This window comes from Artibeus jamaicensis, unplaced genomic scaffold, assembly GCF_021234435.1.
Source record: "Artibeus jamaicensis isolate MK-2021 breed Jamaican fruit bat unplaced genomic scaffold, CSHL_Jam_final contig_311, whole genome shotgun sequence".
Classification (NCBI taxonomy): Eukaryota; Metazoa; Chordata; class Mammalia; order Chiroptera; family Phyllostomidae; genus Artibeus; species Artibeus jamaicensis.
The window spans coordinates 7,232,963-7,253,374 of NW_026521717.1; the positions used below are offsets into that span (position 1 = coordinate 7,232,963).

General features: G+C 36.5%; 1 protein-coding gene across 2 annotated transcripts in view; it reads left to right on the forward strand.

Moving 5' to 3' along the window:
- Window positions 1-20,412, forward strand: part of BMT2 (base methyltransferase of 25S rRNA 2 homolog) — a 161,262-nt gene that overhangs the window by 21,476 nt on the left and 119,374 nt on the right. For both annotated transcript variants that reach the window (XM_037131061.2, XM_037131062.2), the window contains exon 2: window positions 5,543-5,684. In XM_037131061.2, the coding sequence (XP_036986956.1) occupies window positions 5,543-5,684 (142 nt within the window). The remainder of the gene's footprint in view (window positions 1-5,542; window positions 5,685-20,412) is intronic.

Consider the following 20,412-nt stretch of genomic DNA (forward strand, 5'->3'; position numbering starts at 1 on the left):
CTTCAGGCTGGCTGATTATAAGGGTAAACCTTGATCACTATGTATGAGTTGTTGCTATGTGGGGGCTGCCCCCAGAGTGGAGTTGTTCCCAACAGTGTCTAGTGCCTGGCAGAATTCCAGTTTTGGTGTGCTGCTATTGTGGCTGGTTGGGTCGAGCTCTGGTGTAGTCTGAAGCACACCACTGATTGTGTTGCTTCTCAGTGCAGTTGGGTAGGGTTTAGGTACAGGTCAATGGTAGACATTGTGTGGGCTCCCCAACTGTTCTTGGGCTCCCTGTCTGGAACTCCTGTTCTATTTACTGCATGTGGTTGCATCTGCTGGGTGTGGGTGAGCCTGGGAGAGGCCAATCTCTGTACAGTGGTCAGCTGCCTCTATCTTAGAGTTGAGGGGAGATATATGAAAGTTCCATATGTATATCGATATAGAGTTGTGGGAGGTCTGCTCCCATCTACCAGCTACTCAGTCTTTCCGATGGGGGTAGTGCCAGCTGAGTCCACAGGAGTGTGGCAAGCACTTCTGCCTGTTTCCAAACAGAAACCTCCCAGAGGTACACTCCAAATGTCTCTCTCCCCTCTGAATAGCACTCCCTTTACCCTGTGGAGCTGAGCTCAGCAGAACAGGGCCTCCAGGACTTGGGCAGGCAGATCCCATGAGTCTCCTGTTGTGGTTGGTGCCAGCAAGCCTGTAGCAGGGCAACAGGCACTTCTTCCTTTTCCTAATAGAGTGCAACCCCCAGATCCTCCCTCTGGATGACTGAGCTCAACAGAATGGTATAGGGGGGCTCAGTTGTAGGAAAATCAGATCATATGATTACTCCATTGTAGGAATAGTGTGGGCTGAGTTTGGAGGGTAGATGTGAATGCCCCCTCCCACCTACAATGTAGCCACTCAACGTAGCACATGTCCCTCTCATTCCCTCACAAAAGCCTCCTTGGGAGAGGTGCACTCTGATTAATTACCCTGTGGGACTGAACTCAGTAGGATGGGTTCACAGGGAGTGGAAGGCTAGACCAAATGAATCCACATGTATGAGGGGGAGTGGGGCCAGCAATTCTCTTGAGGTTGGAAAAGAATGGACCTCTTTCCAGAGCTACAAAGTTCTCAATCTCTTCCAAGAGTTCCTCAAGTAAAGAGCTCCCTAAAAGTCCCTACTGGGTGCAGCCAGCAGATGCCTCTGCAAGACCCAAGCACAGCAGAGTACTGTTGCCAGTAATTGGGGGAGGGAGCAGTGCACTCTCTAGGCTGATGCTATAAAAATAGAGTGCTTGACTCTGGGAAGGTTGCTTCTGGGTCTCTAACCAAATGTCTTCTCTCCTTGGTAGACTGAATCACCACTGATTTTTACCACCAGATGCTATGCGGGCTCCTCTTCCCATCTCTTGCTCTGGATTGGGGAATCCCTGTATGGGTTTGATACCCCAAGCTCCTAGAGTGGAGGTTTTTGCTGTGAGGTATCACTCCTGCTTCTCAGTCATTGCTTGTGGGTGGGGTGGAGTGGGGTCATCCCTTTCCACTCTCTGCCCTTCTTACTTGTCTCTATGTGGCTTTTTATGTAAATCCTTTGTTATAATATTTCAGTTCAGCTAGACTTCAGTTGCTGTTCAGCTAGACTTCAGTTGCTGTTTAGGTTGATTAATCTGTAATTTAGCTGTAAATGTGTTTGGGCACTGGGATCAGGTGACTATAGCTTTGTCCTACTCTTCAGCCGTCTTGAATTGTTTCAGTTATGTTTTGAAGGAGAGAAATTTGCTGTACCAGATGTCAAAAGATAGGTTAATTTATAAATAAAAACATGCTTTCAATTATAAAGAATTTAGGGATTCTATTGATTCACTTGAGTTTGGACTTGTAAATATAGCTTTCCTTGAATTTATGAAGAGCAAAAATGAATACTTTCTTACTTATTTCATTGTAATTGGTACTTAACAAAGACAGTAGCAAAGTATATCTTCAATTGTTCACACAATTATTAAAAATGGAACTCTGCCTTTTGAATTCCTATTAATTTATTCCTAGTTATGACTCCCTTTTCATAGGAAATATCTCATATTTTTCTTTAGTTTGACATATGTTTGTGAAGGTTAATTTAGAAACAATTATGGTATTATCTTGATATTGGGACCATGCCTTTAATAATTTAGTTCATTGATATCCATACTGAACTGGGTTTGGCAACTTTAGATTATTATCATTTCTGTTTTAAATTATTAGTTTTTAAAATTAATGTTTGAACAAATTAAATTTACAGAGAATATAATAAATAGAAGTCATGTTAAAGGGACTTTGTTTTAGAATTTTATAAAACAATCAGATGACTTTATTTTTTAGACTAGGCAGAGCTTTGAGCTGATCTTAAAACTATATATTGAAACAAATGATTATTGATTACCTGTTCATTTAAAGTTAGGCTGCAGGACACATATATTTTAAAATTTGCTTTCTAAAAATAATTTTGGAATTTTCTTTTTTAGGGCAAAGTGAAATGTATGTATTTATTGGAGATTTTCCTCATTTTCCTCTCTTTCCTCTCTCTTTTTTTTTCCCCTGTAACATACATTCATATTTTTATAGGATGCCTACAATAGGTAAGAAAATAAATTTTCAAAATGATTTAGAGTCATTACAAATACTTATATATTGGAATCATTATGAGGCTAATTATTAATTATTGAGTGCTCTGATTGATTGAACTTGAATATATTTCTTGTTCTCTTGACCACATCTTTGAGACAAATCTGAAGAAGTTCTTAGTTTCTTTTGGTAATGAAAAAGTATTGTCCTTTCAAGTAAGATAGTTTTTAAAATCTTGGTTGACTTAATAACTAAATGGTAATAAAAATCCTTAGAATTGAGTTTTAATGGTTTTTTTTGTATTTGTATGCAGTTTGAATATGATTATTGAGCACTGGTTAACCTTAACTTTTTGGCTTTTCAGAGACCACATTATAAGTTATTTTGAAAATACTTTGTTTAAAGGGTAAATACCTTGTATTTTGAATACTATAAAAAACATATAACAGTCCATTATGAAAAAAAGACCCAACTTTTTCTACTCTTTTTGTTTAATAACTTTATTTTAAAATATGGTAATGAACTTCTAAGTATATTCTGGAAATGATGTGGACCCTGGCCTACGAAGTCCTTGTGTTGTGGCTGCCACTAAAAAATTCACACGGACTAAAGAAGTCCTGTGGAGAAAAAGGGACATCATGGCCACTCTCTTAAGTGAGAGAGGGCTGTGACCCTTGCCTGGACAGGCTTTTATTGCTTTTCTGGGCACGTTACATCAAGGATGGTCCTCATTTACTATGCTCAGGTTTGCTTTAGGTGGTTATCTTTTACAGAAAACAGGAGATGATGTTGCTAATTACATCAAACAAGAACGATATTTGCAAATGAATGCAAATGCAATGCATTTGCCAGTGGCATTGCAAATGCCACAGCATGGATGGAACTGGAAAGCATTATGCTAAGTGAAATAAGGCAAGCAGTAAAAGACAAATGCCATATGAAATCACCTTTAACAGGAACGTAATCAACAAAAACAAACAAACAAACAAACAAACAAACAAGCAAAATATAACCAAAGACACTCAAATATAACCAAAGACACTCTGGAACAGGCTGACAGTAACCAGAGAGGAGAGGGGAGGGAATTTCAGGGGAAAAGGGGGAGGGTTTGCAGGAACAAGTATAAAGGACACATGGACAAAAACAAGGGGTGGAAATGGGAGGGAGGTGGGGAGGGCTGCAGGGGATGGGCTGGGATGGGGTAAAAGGCAGAAAACTGCTTGAACAACAATTAAAATAAAATTTAAATAAAATAATATAATAAAATAAAATAAAAATTATATGGAAGTAAATTTCCCAAATGCAGCTAAAGCAGTCATGAAGAACAATGTGTGAAGACTGGCTCTGAAAAATGTGAAGACATATTAAAATGCTATTAAATACATACATACATACATACATACATGGTTTGAAATTTTAGATCCAGGGTGACTTAGATGGAATATAGGGAACATATCAGATATGTTTTGCTATTATAATATCTACCGCATTTTACTACATCTTCTCTGCTTTTGATGCCAGTACTTGCTCATGAAATTTATTATTATCTTTAGTGTTTTGAAATAGACTATTTTTTCAAAAAATGTATTGAAACAATGCAAAGTATATACAGTAGCATTGTTTTGTCTCAGTAATATATTATTTAAGTGTACTACACTTTACTAATCACACATTAGTTTCAGTATCAGAATACTTAGAGAACATCTGGAGACTCTTTAATGTTATTGAAAACATGTAATTAAAGTTGTCTGCCATCAGTTTGGGTTGAACAAACTTACAGACAAAATTTGGGTTTTTCCTCAAAACTTCATTGGAACAGGTAGTAAGACTTAAAACTCCATAAGAAATTGACAAGACTTCCAAGATGGCTGTAAAGTAGATGAAAGCCGCATCCACTTCCTTTCTACTTTAAACCAATTTACAGCTAAATTGCACATCAATCAACCTGACAACAAACTGAAAGCTAGGTGATATGAAATATTATAACCAAGGAGTATAGAAGATGCTACATAGAGACTGGCAAGAAGGGTTCAGACGTAGTGGGAGAAAGCCCCCATATGCAGATGTGGTAGCAGCTGAGAAGCTGAAGATACATCCTGGCTATAGAACTCAACTCCCACTAGGAGCATAGAGTCTTAACCACATGCAGAGATCCCCATCCCAGGGCAATGGTGATGGGTAGAAGAGTCTGTATAGCATCTAGTGATGGGAATCAGTGGGGATTTATTCTGCCAGGGAGACTCAGAGCACACCCTCACAGAGTAGAGCACCTTGTTGGTTTTCAGCCTAGTCAAAATGTGTGCTAAAAAAAACAATAGTTTTTCAAAGTTTGAATAGATAAGTGTCATAATAGTTGAACTATTTTTTTTTTTTGCTAAAAAACTTTATAAAATTTTATTTACTTATCTTTAGAGGGGAAGGGAAGGAGATAGGGAGAGGAATATCAATGTATGGTTGCCTTTCCTGTATCCCCTGCTGGGAACTGGCCTGCAACCCAGGCATGTGCCCTGACTGGGAATCGAACTGCGATACTCTGGTTCACAGGCCCGCGCTCAATCCACTGAGCTACGCCAGGCAGGGCTGCTAAAAAACTTTAATACTAAAATCTAATTATTTGAGGAATAATTTGACTGTAGTTGTTAAATACAAATTTGGTTATTCTGTTTGTGTTTTTAAGTTCATTTTGTCACCAGACAATTGCCTGCATTTGAACATGAGGCAAGAGAATGTGTATCTTATGTTAAAGGACATTAATTTTCATTTAATGAATTTAATCATTTAATTAAATGATTAAATGATCATTAATGATCATTTTTGTTGCAGTCCAAATGTATATATAGAAATATTTAACTTGCTAGTTTATGTTGCCTTATCATCTATTAACCCCTTTTTATAAAGTGTTGGGAACTGATAATTATGTAGAGATCCAAAAATACAGTTAACTTAATTCTTTTTTTTTCCTTGTTTTTAGTGGGAGATTTTGATAAGATCTGGAGAGAACATTGTGAGGATGAGGAAACACTTTGCGAATATGCTGTTGCAATGAAAAATTTGGCAGATAATCATTGGGCAAAAAGTTGTGAAGGTGAAGGTCGTATTGAATGGTGTTGTAGGTGAGTGTTTTTATGAACTAATATGTTTGGTTTCTAATGTATTGTTGACACTCTCAAATTTAAATAATGCTGTGTATAATTTATTGTACCAAAATGGAAGTGTTTGAAAACAATTGATGTTTTTCAAACAACCTCTCACCCCTTGGTTCACTTTCTCTAGGTTTATTTTATTCCTTTTTAAATCAAAAGGTTTTTCTTTGATATAATTTAAATTTTTCTGCTTCAACTCTATTTAAAAGAATAGCTTTAAATACATTTAACATATTTAACATCAATCCAATAAAATGTGAAAATTAACCTGACTCATCATTAGTAAGGTAGAAGATAGAAATTTCTCTAGATAAATATCCATATTTGGATTCAAGTAGAAGTGAGTATTTTTCTATAATTTAAAATTTGAAAACTTCCGATAAGTTTCAAAATCCTGAATTTTTGATGAGTGATTCAGGGTATTCCAGCACTTATATTGATTTGGGGGGATGTTTATTTTCTCATAGTATAGATTCTAATGTTAAAAACATCAGAAAATAAAATACTGATGATAATTTTCCCAAAGTCATAAAACTGTAAGAATGGATATAAGTTAACTGGATTTTAAAATAAACTCCCAAAAAACAAATATTATCCTTCAACATGGACAATAAGTTTACAATAACATCAGTTTATATATTTTAACATGATTTTTTTAAAAAAGATTTTCCTTATTTATTTGTAGACCCAGGGGAAGGGTGGAAGACAGAGAGGGAGAGAAACATCAATGTGTGGTTGCCTCTTACCTGCCCCATACTGGGGACCTGGCCCACAACCCAGGCATGTGCCCTGACTAGGAATCAACCAGTGACTCTTTGGTTCTCAGGCCAGTGCTTAATCCACTGAGCTGTACCAGCCAGGGCTAGGTTTATATTTTATATCAAATTTTTATTCAAAATTTTGATGTTAATCTTATTTAAAAATTATGTAGTAGTGTTTGTTTCATTCATTCAACAAATGATTCAGGGAAAAAGATATATTTATACTATTTTCTTTATTTAATAATATATTTTAGTGTTGCCTACTGTGTACCTGTCATACCATAGACAATGGGAGTACAACAATTAACCAAACAGACAAAATTCGCGCTTTCATGTAGCTTATATGTATGCTAGTGGCAGTTAGAGGCAAGAAACAATATGTAAAGTAAATAGATAATAGGTCAGAAATAATAAGTGCCATGAAAAAACAAAGGAAAAATAAAAGTTTTAAATAGGGTAGACAAAGAAGACCTCACTGAAATGATATCTATAAAATACCTAAAGGAAGTGAGAGCAAAATACCCAACAAATCTAAAGCCCTTGAGGCAAGACCATGCTGGCATGTTTCAGATAGAGTAAGGAGACCACCGGTGTGGCTAGAGTAGAATGAGACGGGGAGGATGGTAGAAAACAAAATAATGAATAGCTAGATTTTTAGTTTTTTCAGGAAATTCCATACTGGAATTTTCCACAGTTTTCCACTATTTTCCACACTGGTTGCACCAGTCTGCATTCCCACCAACAATGTACTAGAGTTCCCTTTTCTCAACAACCTTGCCAGCACTTGTTTGTTGATTTGGTTATGATGATCATTCTGACTGGTGTGAAGTGGTATCTCACTGTGGTTTTAATTTGCATCTCTCTGATGGCTAGTGATGCTGAGCATGCTTTTGTACGTCTCTGGGTCCTCTGTATGTCCTCAGAGAAGTGTCTGTTCAGGTCCTTTGCCCATTTTTTAATTGGATTGTTTGTCTTCCCTGAAACACCAGTTCAAAAGAACCCAGGCACCCCAGTGTTTATAGCAGTGCAATTTATAGTAGCCAAGCGCTGAAAGATACCTAAGTGCCCACCAGTAAATGAGTGGATTAAAAAAACTATGGTACATTTACAAAATGGAGTACTATGCAGCAGAAAGGAGGTCCAACCCTTCGTGACAGCATGAATGGAACTGGAGAGGATTATGCTAAGTGAAATAAGCCAGGTAGTAAAAGACAGATACCATATCATCTCAAGTATAAGTGGAACCTAATCAGCAAAGCAAACAAGTAAGCAAAATAGAACCCGACACACTGAAACAGAGAACAACCTGATAGTAACCGGAGGGGCCAGGGTGGGGGGAACATGATAACCAGGGAAAGGAGGAAAGGGTTGTCAGGAACACATATAAGGGACCCACTGACAAAGCTGAAAAGGGGTAAGATTGAGAGTGAGAGGTGGGGGAGGGGAGAGGAGGGTGATGAGGGGGAAATGGAGACAACTGTATTTGAACAACAATTTTAAAAACAGGTAGATTTTGTAGGGGCTAGTGGACTATTATGAAGAAATTGACATTTTATTTTACATAAGATGAGAAGACATTGGATGTTTTAAGGAGTAATAGGTGTTTTTTTTTCCTTTATGATATGTCACTTAACAGGAGTTTTATTTGATAAAATTCACCTCTCAACATTGTTCAATAGAATTACATACTGTATTGTACATTTTCATTATTTCATAATATCAAGAAACTAATATTTTCTTTTATATCATATATTCATTACATTCTATGTCAACTACAGCTAACTTTTTTTCTTTTTAATTTTTTTATTGATTATGCTGTTACAGTTGTTCTATTCCCCCCTTCATTCCCCTCCACCCTACCCCCCCATCCCCACCATTACCCCCCCCTTTAGTTTATGACCATGTGTCTCAAGTCCTTTAGATTCTGTATTTCCCATGCTATTCTTGCCCCCCCCATCTATTTTCTATCTACTGTCTATGCTACTTATTTTCTGTACCTTCTCCCCCCTTCTCCTCCTCCCACTCCCCTGTTGCTAACCCTCCTTGAGATCTTCATTTCTATATTTCCGCTCCTGATCTAGCTGTCCTTTTAGTTTGCTTTCGTTTTAGGTGTGGTTAATAACTGTGAGTTTGTTGTCCTTTCACCGTTCATGTTTCTTTAACTTCTTTCTCTTAGATAAGTCCCTTTAACATTTCATATAATAAGGGCTTGGTGATGATGAACTCCTTGAATTTGATCTTATCTGAGAAGCACTTTATCTGTCCTTCCATTCTGAATGAAAGTTTTGCTGGATAGAGCAATCTTGGTTGTAGGTCTTTGGCTTTCATGACTTGGAATACCTCTTTCCAGCCCCTTCTTGCCTGGAAGGTCTCTTTTGAGAAATCTACTGACAGTCTGATGGGGACTCCTTTGTAGGTGAGTGTCCCCTTAGCTCTTGCTGCTTCAAGGATTCTCTCCTTCATTTTAATCTTGGCTAATGTAATGATGATGTGCCTTGGTGTGTTCCTTCTTGGGTCCAACTTCTTTGGGACTCTCTGAGCTTCCTGGATTTCCTGGAAGTCTATTTCCTTTGCCAGATTGGGGAAATTCTCCTTTATTATTTGTTCAAATAAGTTTTCCACTGGTGGCTGTTCCTTTCCCCCTTCTGGTACCCCTATAATTCGGATGTTGGAGCGTTTAAAGATGTCCTGGAGGTTCCTAAGACTCTCCTCATTTCTTTGAATTCTTGTTTCTTGACTCTTTTCTGTTTGGCCATTATTTGCTTTCTTCTGGTCCACTCCATTGATTTGAGTCCCAGTTTCCTTTTCATTGCTATTGGTATCCTGTGCAATTCCATTCATTTCAATTAGTTTCGCCTTCATATATTTGTCTAATTTGTCGGTATAATCAGCCAGTTCTGTGGGGATCCTGATGACTAGTGTTTTAAACTGTGCGTCTGAGAGTTTTGCTATTTCTTCATCGCTTAGATCTATAGGTTCTGGGGCTTTGAGATCTTCTTGCGACATTTTTGGTCTGTTCGCGCTCTTTAAGTGTGAGAAGCGGCGCCTTGGACTCCCAGGTCACTGGGTTGTGACGCTGTATGTGGAGGCGTGGTCAGAGCGGGCAAATGGCAACCCCCTCTGCTGTTTCTCACAGCTGGGTGAGGATTAGCGCCTTAGGTGGTTCACCTGGGCCGGGCCACTCAGAGTTGCTGGGTTATGACGCTGTATGTGGAGGTGGGGTCAGAGCAGGGAAATGGCGGCGCCCTCCACTGCCGCTTGCCACGGGGACCCGCCGGGGCCTGGTCCAACTGCCCACTCCCTCGTCTGTCCGCCCAGGCACAAATGCATGACCACAGTCAACACGCAGCACCGCTCCCCTGCTGTCTCCCCCGAGGTCGCTGGACTGGTGGCTCACTCGGTCGCTCACTAGGTCCAACACTGCGCCTGGATTCCTCGCGTCTGGATTCCGAGCCTGAGTCCGGCTGACCGAGACCTCCTGTGCAATCCCGCTTCACCAGCCGCTGGTTTCGCCCCTTACCGGTCAGGCTGAAGAATTTGTTGTTAACGGACTTCCGAAAAGTTCAGTTTTCCGTGTTCTGGCTGTGTTTTCTGTTGCTAAAATTTAGTTGTCTCTAAACTTGGTTGTGTGAGAAGGCACGGCACATCCACCTATGCCTCCATCTTGGCGGAAGTCCTCAGGAGTAATGGGTTTTTATTAGCATTTTAAAATGTCAATAATTATTAAGAATTAATTACTGTGTTAAGGTAGACTATAGGAAGGGTACAAAGATATAAGTAAAGAAACTAGTTTGGAGGCTACTGCAACAATCAAGGCACAAAATTATAGTGAAATAGTTTTTCTTAGTGAGAAAGTGAGTGAATGGATTGGACAGTGTGGCAGGATTAATGCTCAAATGAGTATAATGATTTAGAGACGTAAAGAGGTGATGGTGTCTATATTGTGATGATTATGACAATATGTAAGAAGGAAGTTGAATGAGGGAAGAGTGAGGAGCAGTGAAAAGGTGGTAGGTACCCTTGCTGGATTCTGGAATCAAAGAACAGTGGAGATGGGGTAACTGTAGGAAGGAATCAAAATAATAGGAGATGGGATATTTGGAATTAAAGTGTTTGGGGGTTTTGGTTTGTTTCTACAGAGAAAATGCTTATAAATCTGACTTTTCTACAGAATATACATTGTCTCCCTCAGCTAAGAAAATGAAGTACTGGTACTTAATTTGAAGAAATGAAGAAATGGTACTTCTGAATCAAATATTTCCCTTGTAACACAAAAATAATAATGTAATCCAGTCAGGAAGTCAGCACTATCACTATTTAAGACCATCATTCTTGGCTCTTAGTAGCTCTGCTTTTAAATGAGTATTACATAAGGCAAACTCTCAGACTTTATTTCTTAAATAGACTTTGATATGTGATATTCTCTCTCTTTTTTTTTTACTGTTGTTCAATTACAGTTGTTCACATTTTCTCCCCATTACTTTCCCCCATAGTACCCTACATTCTACATATGTGGTATTCTCAGAGTATTTGCTTGTGTTGTACCATCCATTTGAATAATGAGCTTGCTCTCACCTTGCTCTTTTTTTCTTTAGATACACATTTTTATCAATAGATATTGTATCCACATGTGTTCTAAAATAGGTCATTTTTAATTACCTATTTTAATAAGAATATTAATAAGAATTTTGGTCAAACTGCTGAAAAAGAACAGTGGCAACCTATGGTAAAAAGATTTTACTGTGGGAAGTAATCCCAAGAGGAGTTTTATAACTTCTATTTTAAACTTAAAAGAAGGTTGGGGGAAAAGTCTTCAAAGCAATATTAAGACTTATCTATAATTCTCACTTGGATTATATATAATTCCTTTTTTTGTTGATAGTTGTAAAACAGCAGTGTCACTGTGAAAGCTAAAGTGGGCTTTAAAAAGGGCATGATAAAAGTTTGTTTACAGTTATTTATGCTTAAACCTTTATAGGAATGGCATGTGAGATAAGTCTTAGTGACATTATCTTGTTAAGATTTTGTTGATTGGTTAGCTTGAAGAATTCTGCATAATATTTCTTCCAAAATGCAATAAAATTATATTTGTAATACCAAGTATTAAAAACTAGAAACAAAATACAATAAAGGTATAATTGTATGTTCAATAAAAAAATTTGCCTTTTCTAACACTTTACACAGAGGAACATATACACTATTTCCTGAGCCATTTGAAAGTAAATAGCAGATAACATTTCAACCTAATAACATCTCCCCTAAGAATAAGAACATGCCTCTGCATATTTACAATAGTATCATCATATTAAGACAATAGTAATTTCCTAAAATATCTTGTTCATAAATTCATGTTTTTCATATTGTCTCCAAAGTGTACTTTATAATTTATTTTTTTTAAATCCAGTTAGGGCTCATATATTGCATTGGGTGATTATATTTCTTCAGGTTCATGTTTTTCTTTTCCATTAACATTGAATTTTTAGGTAAATGTATGTTTTGTGAAGTAGCTCACATTCATAGATTTGAACATGTCTGCGATTATTGGTTTAAGGTGGTAAATAGCATTTGCCAAATATTCTATATTTCCTCACTAATTTTTCTTTTTGGCATTTCACATATTCAGTTACCAAGAGAGATGTTTTCAAGATATTATTTTTCTCAATTTTTCTATAATTCTTTGTCTCTTCTTTAGAGATTTCATTTTTCTATTGAAGTTCTCCATATTTTTGCCTATTCAGTTAAATCTTTTTCTCTATTAAAACATTAAAACAGACTTCCGCCAAGATGGAGGCATAGGTAGATGTGCCGTGCCTTCTCACACAACCAAGATTAGAGAAAACTAAATATTAGCAACAGAAAACACAGCCGGAACAGGGAAAATTGAACTTTTTGGAAGTCCGTTAACAACAAATTCTTCAGCCTGACCTGTAAGGGGCGAAACCAGCGGCTGGCGGAGCAGGGTTGCACAGGAGGACTTGGCCAGACGGACTCAGGCCCCTGGAATCCAGGCCCAGGGTCGGACCTAGTGAGCGACCGAGCGAGCGACCAGGCGAGCGACCGTGGGGATAACAGCGGGGGAGCGGTGCTGCGTGTTGACTGTGGTCGCGCATTTGTTCGCGGGCGGACAGGCGAGGGAGTGGGCGGTTGGACCGGGCCGGCAGGTCCCCACGGCATGCGGCAGTGGAGGGCGCCGCCATTTCCCTGCTCTGACCCCACCTCCACATACAGAGTCATAACCCAGCAACTCTGAGTGGCCCGGCCCAGGTGAACCACCTAAGGCACTGCTCCTCCGCACTCAGCTGTGAGAAGCGGCAGAGGGGGTCGCCATTTCCCCGCTCTGGCCACGCCTCCATATACAGCGTCACAACCCAGTGACCTGGGAATCCAAGGCGCCACTTCTCACACTTAAAGGGCCCGAACAGACCAAGAATGGCGCAGGAGGATCTCAGAGCCCCAGAGCCAATAGATCTAAGCGATGAAGAAATAGCAAAACTCACAGATGCACAGTTTAAAACGTTGGTGATCAGGATCCTCACAGAACTGGTTGATTATACCGACAAATTAGACAAATATATGAAGGCGAAACTAATTGAAATGAATGGAATTGCACAGGACACCAATAGCAATGAAAAGGAAACTGGGACTCAAATCAATGGAGTGGACCAGAAGAAAGCAAATAATGGCCAAACAGAAAAGAGTCAAGAAACAAGAATTCAAAGAAATGAGGAGAGTCTTAGGAACCTCCAGGACATCTTTAAACGCTCCAACATCCGAATTATAGGGGTACCAGAAGGGGGAAAGGCACAGCCACCAGTGGAAAACTTATTTGAACAAATAATAAAGGAGAATTTCCCCAATCTGGCAAAGGAAATAGACTTCCAGGAAATCCAAGAAGCTCAGAGAGTCCCAAAGAAGTTGGACCCAAGAAGGAACACACCAAGGCACATCATCATTACATTAGCCAAGATGAAAATGAAGGAGAGAATCCTAGAAGCAGCAAGAAATAAGGGGACAGTCACCTATAAAGGAGTCCCCATCAGACTTTCAGCAGATTTCTCAAAAGAGACCTTCCAGGCAAGAAGGGGCTGGAAAGAGGTATTCCAAGTCATGAAATCTAAAGACCTACAACCAAGATTGCTCTATCCAGCAAAACTTTCATTTAAAATGGAAGGACAGATAAAGTGCTTCTCAGATAAGATCAAATTCAAGGAGTTCATCATCACCAAGCCCTTATTATATGACATGTTAAAGGGACTTATCTAAGAAAAAGAAGTTAAAGAAACATGAACAGTGAAAGGACAACAAACTCACAGTTATTAACAACCACACCTAAAACGAAAGCAAACTAAAAGGACAGCTAGATCAGGAGCGGAAACATAGAAATGAAGATCTCAAGGAGGGTTAGCAACAGGGGAGTGGGAGGAGGAGAAGGTGGGAGAAGGTACAGAAAATAAGTAGCATAGACAGTAGAAAGAAAATAGATGGGGGGGCAAGAATAGCATGGGAAATAGAGAATCTAAAGGACTTGAGACACATGGTCATAAACTAAAGGGGGGTAATGGTGGGGATGGGGGGGTAGGGTGGAGGGGAATGAAGGGGGGAATAGAACAACTGTAACAGCATAATCAATAAAAAATGTAAAAAAACATTAAAACAGTCGTTTTAAAGTCCTTGTCTCCTTATTGAAACATGTAGTTTATCTGTAGTTCTATAACCTCTGGATGAGTTATTTTTGATTATGGATCATCTTTATTTGCTTTATTTATGACTGGACTGGTAATTTTAAAAATGTATATATTGGCATTTATTTAGAAGAGGCTGGTGTAAATATTATTTTTTCCTAGAGAATGAATGCTTTTTTCTGATAGGCAGCTAGGATGAGGTACAGAACATTTTGATCCCATTAGATGTTAAACTGGATTGAGAGGGTGGATTACCTCTTTAGATAGTTTCAATTCACCTCTGGTATCACGTACTTTGAGAGTGAGTCCTGTTCTATGTATATTAAAAATGTTGTCCTCTAGTAGGGCTCTTTGACCTAAGCCCAAAGAAGAGTGCAGAGAATTGTCTCTGCTTTTTAGTTCCATTCCAAGCCTCCATTGCTGCCCCCTGTACTTGAAGATCTATAGAGGTAAACATAAGGAGAATGGGTGAAACAATCTCTCCATTTGGGTTTCTTAAGTATTCCAGTCTGTCATACCATTCTGAGGAGGCATTAAAAGCTCTGCTGGTGCCCGTTTAATAGAACAGAATATCTCTACCATGGAAGGCTTGATTCTGTGCATCCCATGCAGTATTTTAACAAATGCCCAAGTGCCTGTGATAATCCCTTCCCATCTAGGGATTGTGTTCCTGAATTTAGTTTGTGTTCCTGAATTTAGAAAGGGCTTGTGTTCCTGAATTTAGTTTCTTTAAACCCCCTTGCGCTCTCAGCTCTCTCAATTTCAATATATTGATTTTTAGACTATATAGTTTCTTTTTCTACTTAGAGCATAATGAAATGTCTTTTGTGATTATATTCTTATCCAAAATTAGGTTTGTGCCCTGTTTTGGATATATTTGATTGTTTTTTCACGGTGCCGTTTAACTATTTAGTCTCCTTTATCTCATGTAAACTGAAAGTTGGGTCTAAAGTGTTGATCAGGTCACATGTTTTTGCTGCAATATCTATTAGCTGAAACTGCATAATTCATACTGCATCACATTAGCAGGTTGTTATTATCAGATTATACTAGAGATGCTAAATGTTGCCATTTGGTTAAGATAGTGTCTGCTACTAGATCCTTCTATTGTAAACTTAGTGTTTTTCTTTTGCAATTAACAAGTAGAATGATATTTTGGCTTATGGGTAAATCACATCTCCCAACAATATTTCAACTAACAGGTATACTCTCATTTACTAAATAATTTTACTCGGGGTTGCAAAGTGACTTTTTAAATTAAAAAAAATTTTTAATTTTAAAATATTATTCCTTGCATTTATTAGTTGTCATTATTCTATAAAATTAAGCTCTTCTCTATGAACAAAGAATGACATGTTGTGTAGAAAGGCTGACTAAAAAAATAGACATATAATGTAAATCTTTTTGCTTAATTATCAATTTTCACAAGGAATTGATATAATAGTCAATTCCAATTGTAACGAGTTTTTCTTTTTTTTGCAATATATCTGTAGCCTTTGGATTGTTAGTTACTTACTCACTTTTTTCCTATTAGTCTCCAGTGCTTTTTATTTTGTTAAATTATTTCATATTTAGTCTGTGGATAACCCTTCAAAGCTAACTTTTGTGTTCAAAACACCTTTGAGCCCTTTCTTACTATCTAGTACAAGATGAGCCTTTACTTTCCCTGCCTAAGTTGTAGTATTAAACTATTTATTTGAGCCCTAATACTTTTAATGAGACATGGCACTTCGAAATCATGATCTAGGCACTAGATATGCTTCTGGGTTGTCCTTCCTTCTAGAATTTTTCAGTGAAGAGAGTTAGAAAAATATTATATATAGTTAAACTCATAATTGATATTTTCTGTTCAAATGTAATATTACAGAATTTTTTAATATCTTTATTTTTTATGTTCTCACTTATATTACTCTGAAGGACTTAATTCTGAATAACATTAACACATTTGCTTTGTCCTATAGTGCACATGTAATGGTTTCAAGACTACCAATTTTTCTTCTAACAATAAACTGATTGAATTTTCTTCCCAGTTCTTTTGTCTTTACAATATATCCCAATAAGGGTCATAATACTATTTTTAAAAGTTACTTGAAATGGTTATTTTATGTATGGTTATGTTACCAATTTACTATAATTGGTTTCATTTTATTTTCAGTTTTGTCCCCCCCCCCCCAATTTCCTGTATTTTTGGAGGACTATAAAACATTTACATGATTCAGCAGTCAAATTTTATTTTAAAAAGTATACTCAGAAAAAGCTTCTTTCCATTTTTTTTTGTTTCTTGTTTGTCTTACCAGGGTATATAGATTTCTTTCTCGTTTTGATCTTATTTACAAGTTTTTCCTATTATAGAATTGTAGTGAATAACCTTATGTATACTTTTTTTGTACTTTTGGCATTTTATCTTGGTAGAGTTCCAGATATGGAACTCGAGGATAAAAATGTAAAAATATATGTGATTTTGTTAGATATTGCTAAATCACCCTCCATAGAGGTTATATCATTTTTCACTTTCATTAGCAAAAAAACTGAGAGTACCCATTTCTTTACAAACTCACCAACAGAGTATTCAGCTTGCCCAGAAGTTGAATTTTTGACAGTCTGATAAATGGGATTTGGTATCTCTGTGTGGTTTTATGTTTCTCATATCAATGATGTTGAGTGTGTTTTCATATAATTAGGAATTATATGTCTCTTTTTCTATGAATTGTTTATGTTTTTTATACTTTTTTCTATTGGTTTTGGTCCCTTTTTATTGATTATTTTTAGAGCTCTTTGTATAATTTACTATTATGTGTTCTTTTTCATTGATTTTGTTTATATCTTTTGCCATGCAGGTATTTGGTTTGTCATGTAGAAGTTTTTTGTTTTTACATTAGATCTGTTCATCTCTCCTTTTATTGCTTTCAGATTTCGATTGTTTTATAAAAACCTTCCTGACTCCCAGACTATAAGAATTCCTATTCATAATTCACTCATGTTTTATTCTAGTGTTTATATGATATAATTTTTATATTTAGATCTCTCACATATTTGGATTTGTTATAAAGTATAGATCTAATTTTTCCACCCAAATAATTATCTGTATCACAGTATCACTTCTGAAAAATCCACCTTTTCTACAATGATTTGAAATGATGCTAATATTACATGCCAAAGTTTTCCCATATAGTTGGTTATGTGTGAATGCTTTCTGTTGCATTTCATTGTCTATATCATTCAATCAATGTTATTCTATAACATCTTTCCCCCACCACCATTCTTCTTTCCTAGGATTTTCCTAGTTATTCTTGCCTTTGTTTTGTTCCACGTGTATTTTAGAATCAACTGGCTTAACTAAAGTTTTGAGTTTGTATTTTTATTGATGACATATTAAAATTTTTATAACTGGAAAAAATATCTTTATAATGCTGAATCATTGTAGTCATGAAAAAAATATGTATATCTTTTTATTTGTTCTAATCTAAGTTGTGAGTGGTAGTGTTTTAAGGCTATCTATATAGTGATTATGCATATTTTTGTTATATTTATCCCTAGGTATTTTATCATATTGTTGCTGTTATAAATGTAATCTTCCCTTCCATTATATATTCAAACAGGTTATTGTTTATGTTTTTGTGGAGATTTGATTTTTCTATGTTTTACATCCTATTGTACTGAATTCTTTCACTGTATTAGCTTACGATTGATTCTTTTGGGTCGTCTAGGTATACTGTCATATCATCTGTGAATATACAGTTTTCCTTTTGCAATTCATTTGACTAATTCTTTTTCTCTTGTCAGTTACGTAGCTGTGCCTTCTACATTTAGTGAAAACGTCTGTGGTGTGTCCCTGTTAAATAAGTTATTGGCTTTTGATATGTGTTTAATTTCACTGATGGAAAGTATCCACCAATTCCTATATTATTGAGGGTTTTTATTAGGAGTATTGAATTTCTTGAATGTCCTTTTCAGCATTTATGGAAATGAATATGAGTTTTCTTATTAAAGTTTATGTTATGAATATAGCCCTGGCTAATGTGGCTCAGTGAGTGACCTCCAGCCTGTAAACCAAAAGGTTGCCAGTTTGATTCCCAGTCAGGGTAAATGCCTGGGTTGCAGATGCAGAGCCCTGTTTAGGGGTGTACAAGAGGCAACTGATTGATGTGTCTCTCACACGTCAGTGTTTCTCTCCTTCTCTTCCCTTCTGTCTAAAAAATAAATAAATTCTTTTTAAAAACATGAATATAATGAACTATATTAATTTAAAAACTTATATTGAATCATCCTTGCATTCCTGAAATACATACTGTTTCGTCATGCTTCATTCTATTTGCTAAAATTTTATTTCATATTTTTACATTGATAATTACAAGTGATGTTGGTTTGTGTTCTTTGTAAAAATTATCAGATCTTATTCTCATTGTTATTTGTTCCCTAAAAATGACTTTGAAAAATTTATTTTGTTCTTATTGTCTGGAACTATTTAAATAGTTTTGAGGTTGTCTCCTTTGTACTCATGGGGGTTTACCTTAAGGTAATTGAGTTAAAGCACAGAGAGTTTATTTTTGTTTGTGGCATAAGAAGGCAGTCTAGTTTCATTTTTCTGCATGTATCTGTCCAGTTTTCCCAACACCATTTATTGAATAAACTATATTTAGCCCACTTTATGTGCTTGCTTCCTCTGTCAATTATCAGTTGGCTATAAAGCTGTGGGTTCATTTCTGGGTTCTCTATTCTGTTCCATTGATCTGTGTCTGTGTGTCGGTAGGCTAGTACCATGCTGTTTTGATTACTGTAGTCTTATAGTATAGTTTGATATTAGATAGTGTGATTTTTCCAACTTAGTTCTTCTTTTTCAAGATTTTTGTTGCTATTCGGGGCCTTTTGTGGTTCCTTGTAAATTTTTGAAATATTAGTTCTAAGTCTGTGAAATATGCCATTGGTATATTGATAGAAATGGTATTGAATGTATACATGTGTAGATTGCTTTGGTTAATATGGACATTTTAATTATGTTAATTCTTTCTATCCATGAATGCGGTATGTGCTTCCACTTATTTGTATTTTCTTCAATTTCTTTCTTCAGTGTCTTACAATTTTCCAAATACAGGTCTTTTACATCTTTGGCTAGATTTATTCCTAGGTTATTTATTTTCTTTTTGAAATAACATGAATGGGATTGTTACCTTAACTTCCCTTTGATAGTTTATTTTGACATATAAAAATGCAACTGATTTCTGGATATTAATTTTGCATCCTGCTACTTTACAGGATTCATTTGTCAGTTTTAGTAGTCTCTTGGTGGAATCTTTGGGGTTCTCTATGTGCAGTATCATATTGTTTGCAAATAAAAACACTTTTACTTCTTCCTTTCTAATTTGGATGCCTTTTATTTCTTGTTTTTGCCTGATTGCTATGGCCAGGACTTCCAGTACTATGTTGAATGAGAGAGATAAAAGCAGACATCCCTGTTTTTTGTTTATGATCTTAAGAGGAACATTTGTAGTTTCTGCCCATTGAGAGTGCTGCTGGCAGTGGGTTTGTCACATATGGCCTTTATTATATGGAGATATGTTCCTCTGTTCCCACTTTGCTGACAGTTTTTTTTTTTAATCATAAATGGATGTTGGGTTTTTTCAAATGCTTTTTCTTCATCTATTCTAAGATCATGTGGTTTTTATCCTTCATTTTGTCCATGTACTATATCACATTTATTGATATGCACATATTGTACCAAACTTCCATCCCAGGGAAAAACTCATATGTTCATGCTGTCTGATCTTTTTGATGTATTTCTAGGTTTGGTTTGCTAATATTTTGTTGACAATTTTAGCATCTATGTCCATCAGTGATACTGGCCTATAATTTTGTAGGTTTTTTTATAGTGTTTATATCTGGTTTTGGCATTAGGATAATGCTGGCCTAGTAAAATGAGCTTGGGAATCTTACCTCCTCCTGAGTTTTTTGGAATAGTTTGAGAAAGAGGTGTTATTTTTTCCTGGAATGTTCGGTAAAATTTACCTTTGAGGCTATCTGGTCCAGGGCTTTTGTTCGGTGGGAATTTTTTGATTACTGCTTCAGTATCACTAGGTGTAATCTGTCTATTCATATTCTCTGATTCTTCCATGATTTAGTTTTGAAAAATAGTAGAATATATTTCTAGGAATTTGTACATTTTGTTCAGGTTATCCAATCTATTGACATATAGTTGTTAGTAATACTTTCTTACAATCCTTTGTATTTTTTTAGTGTCAGTGTTATTTCTCCTTTTTC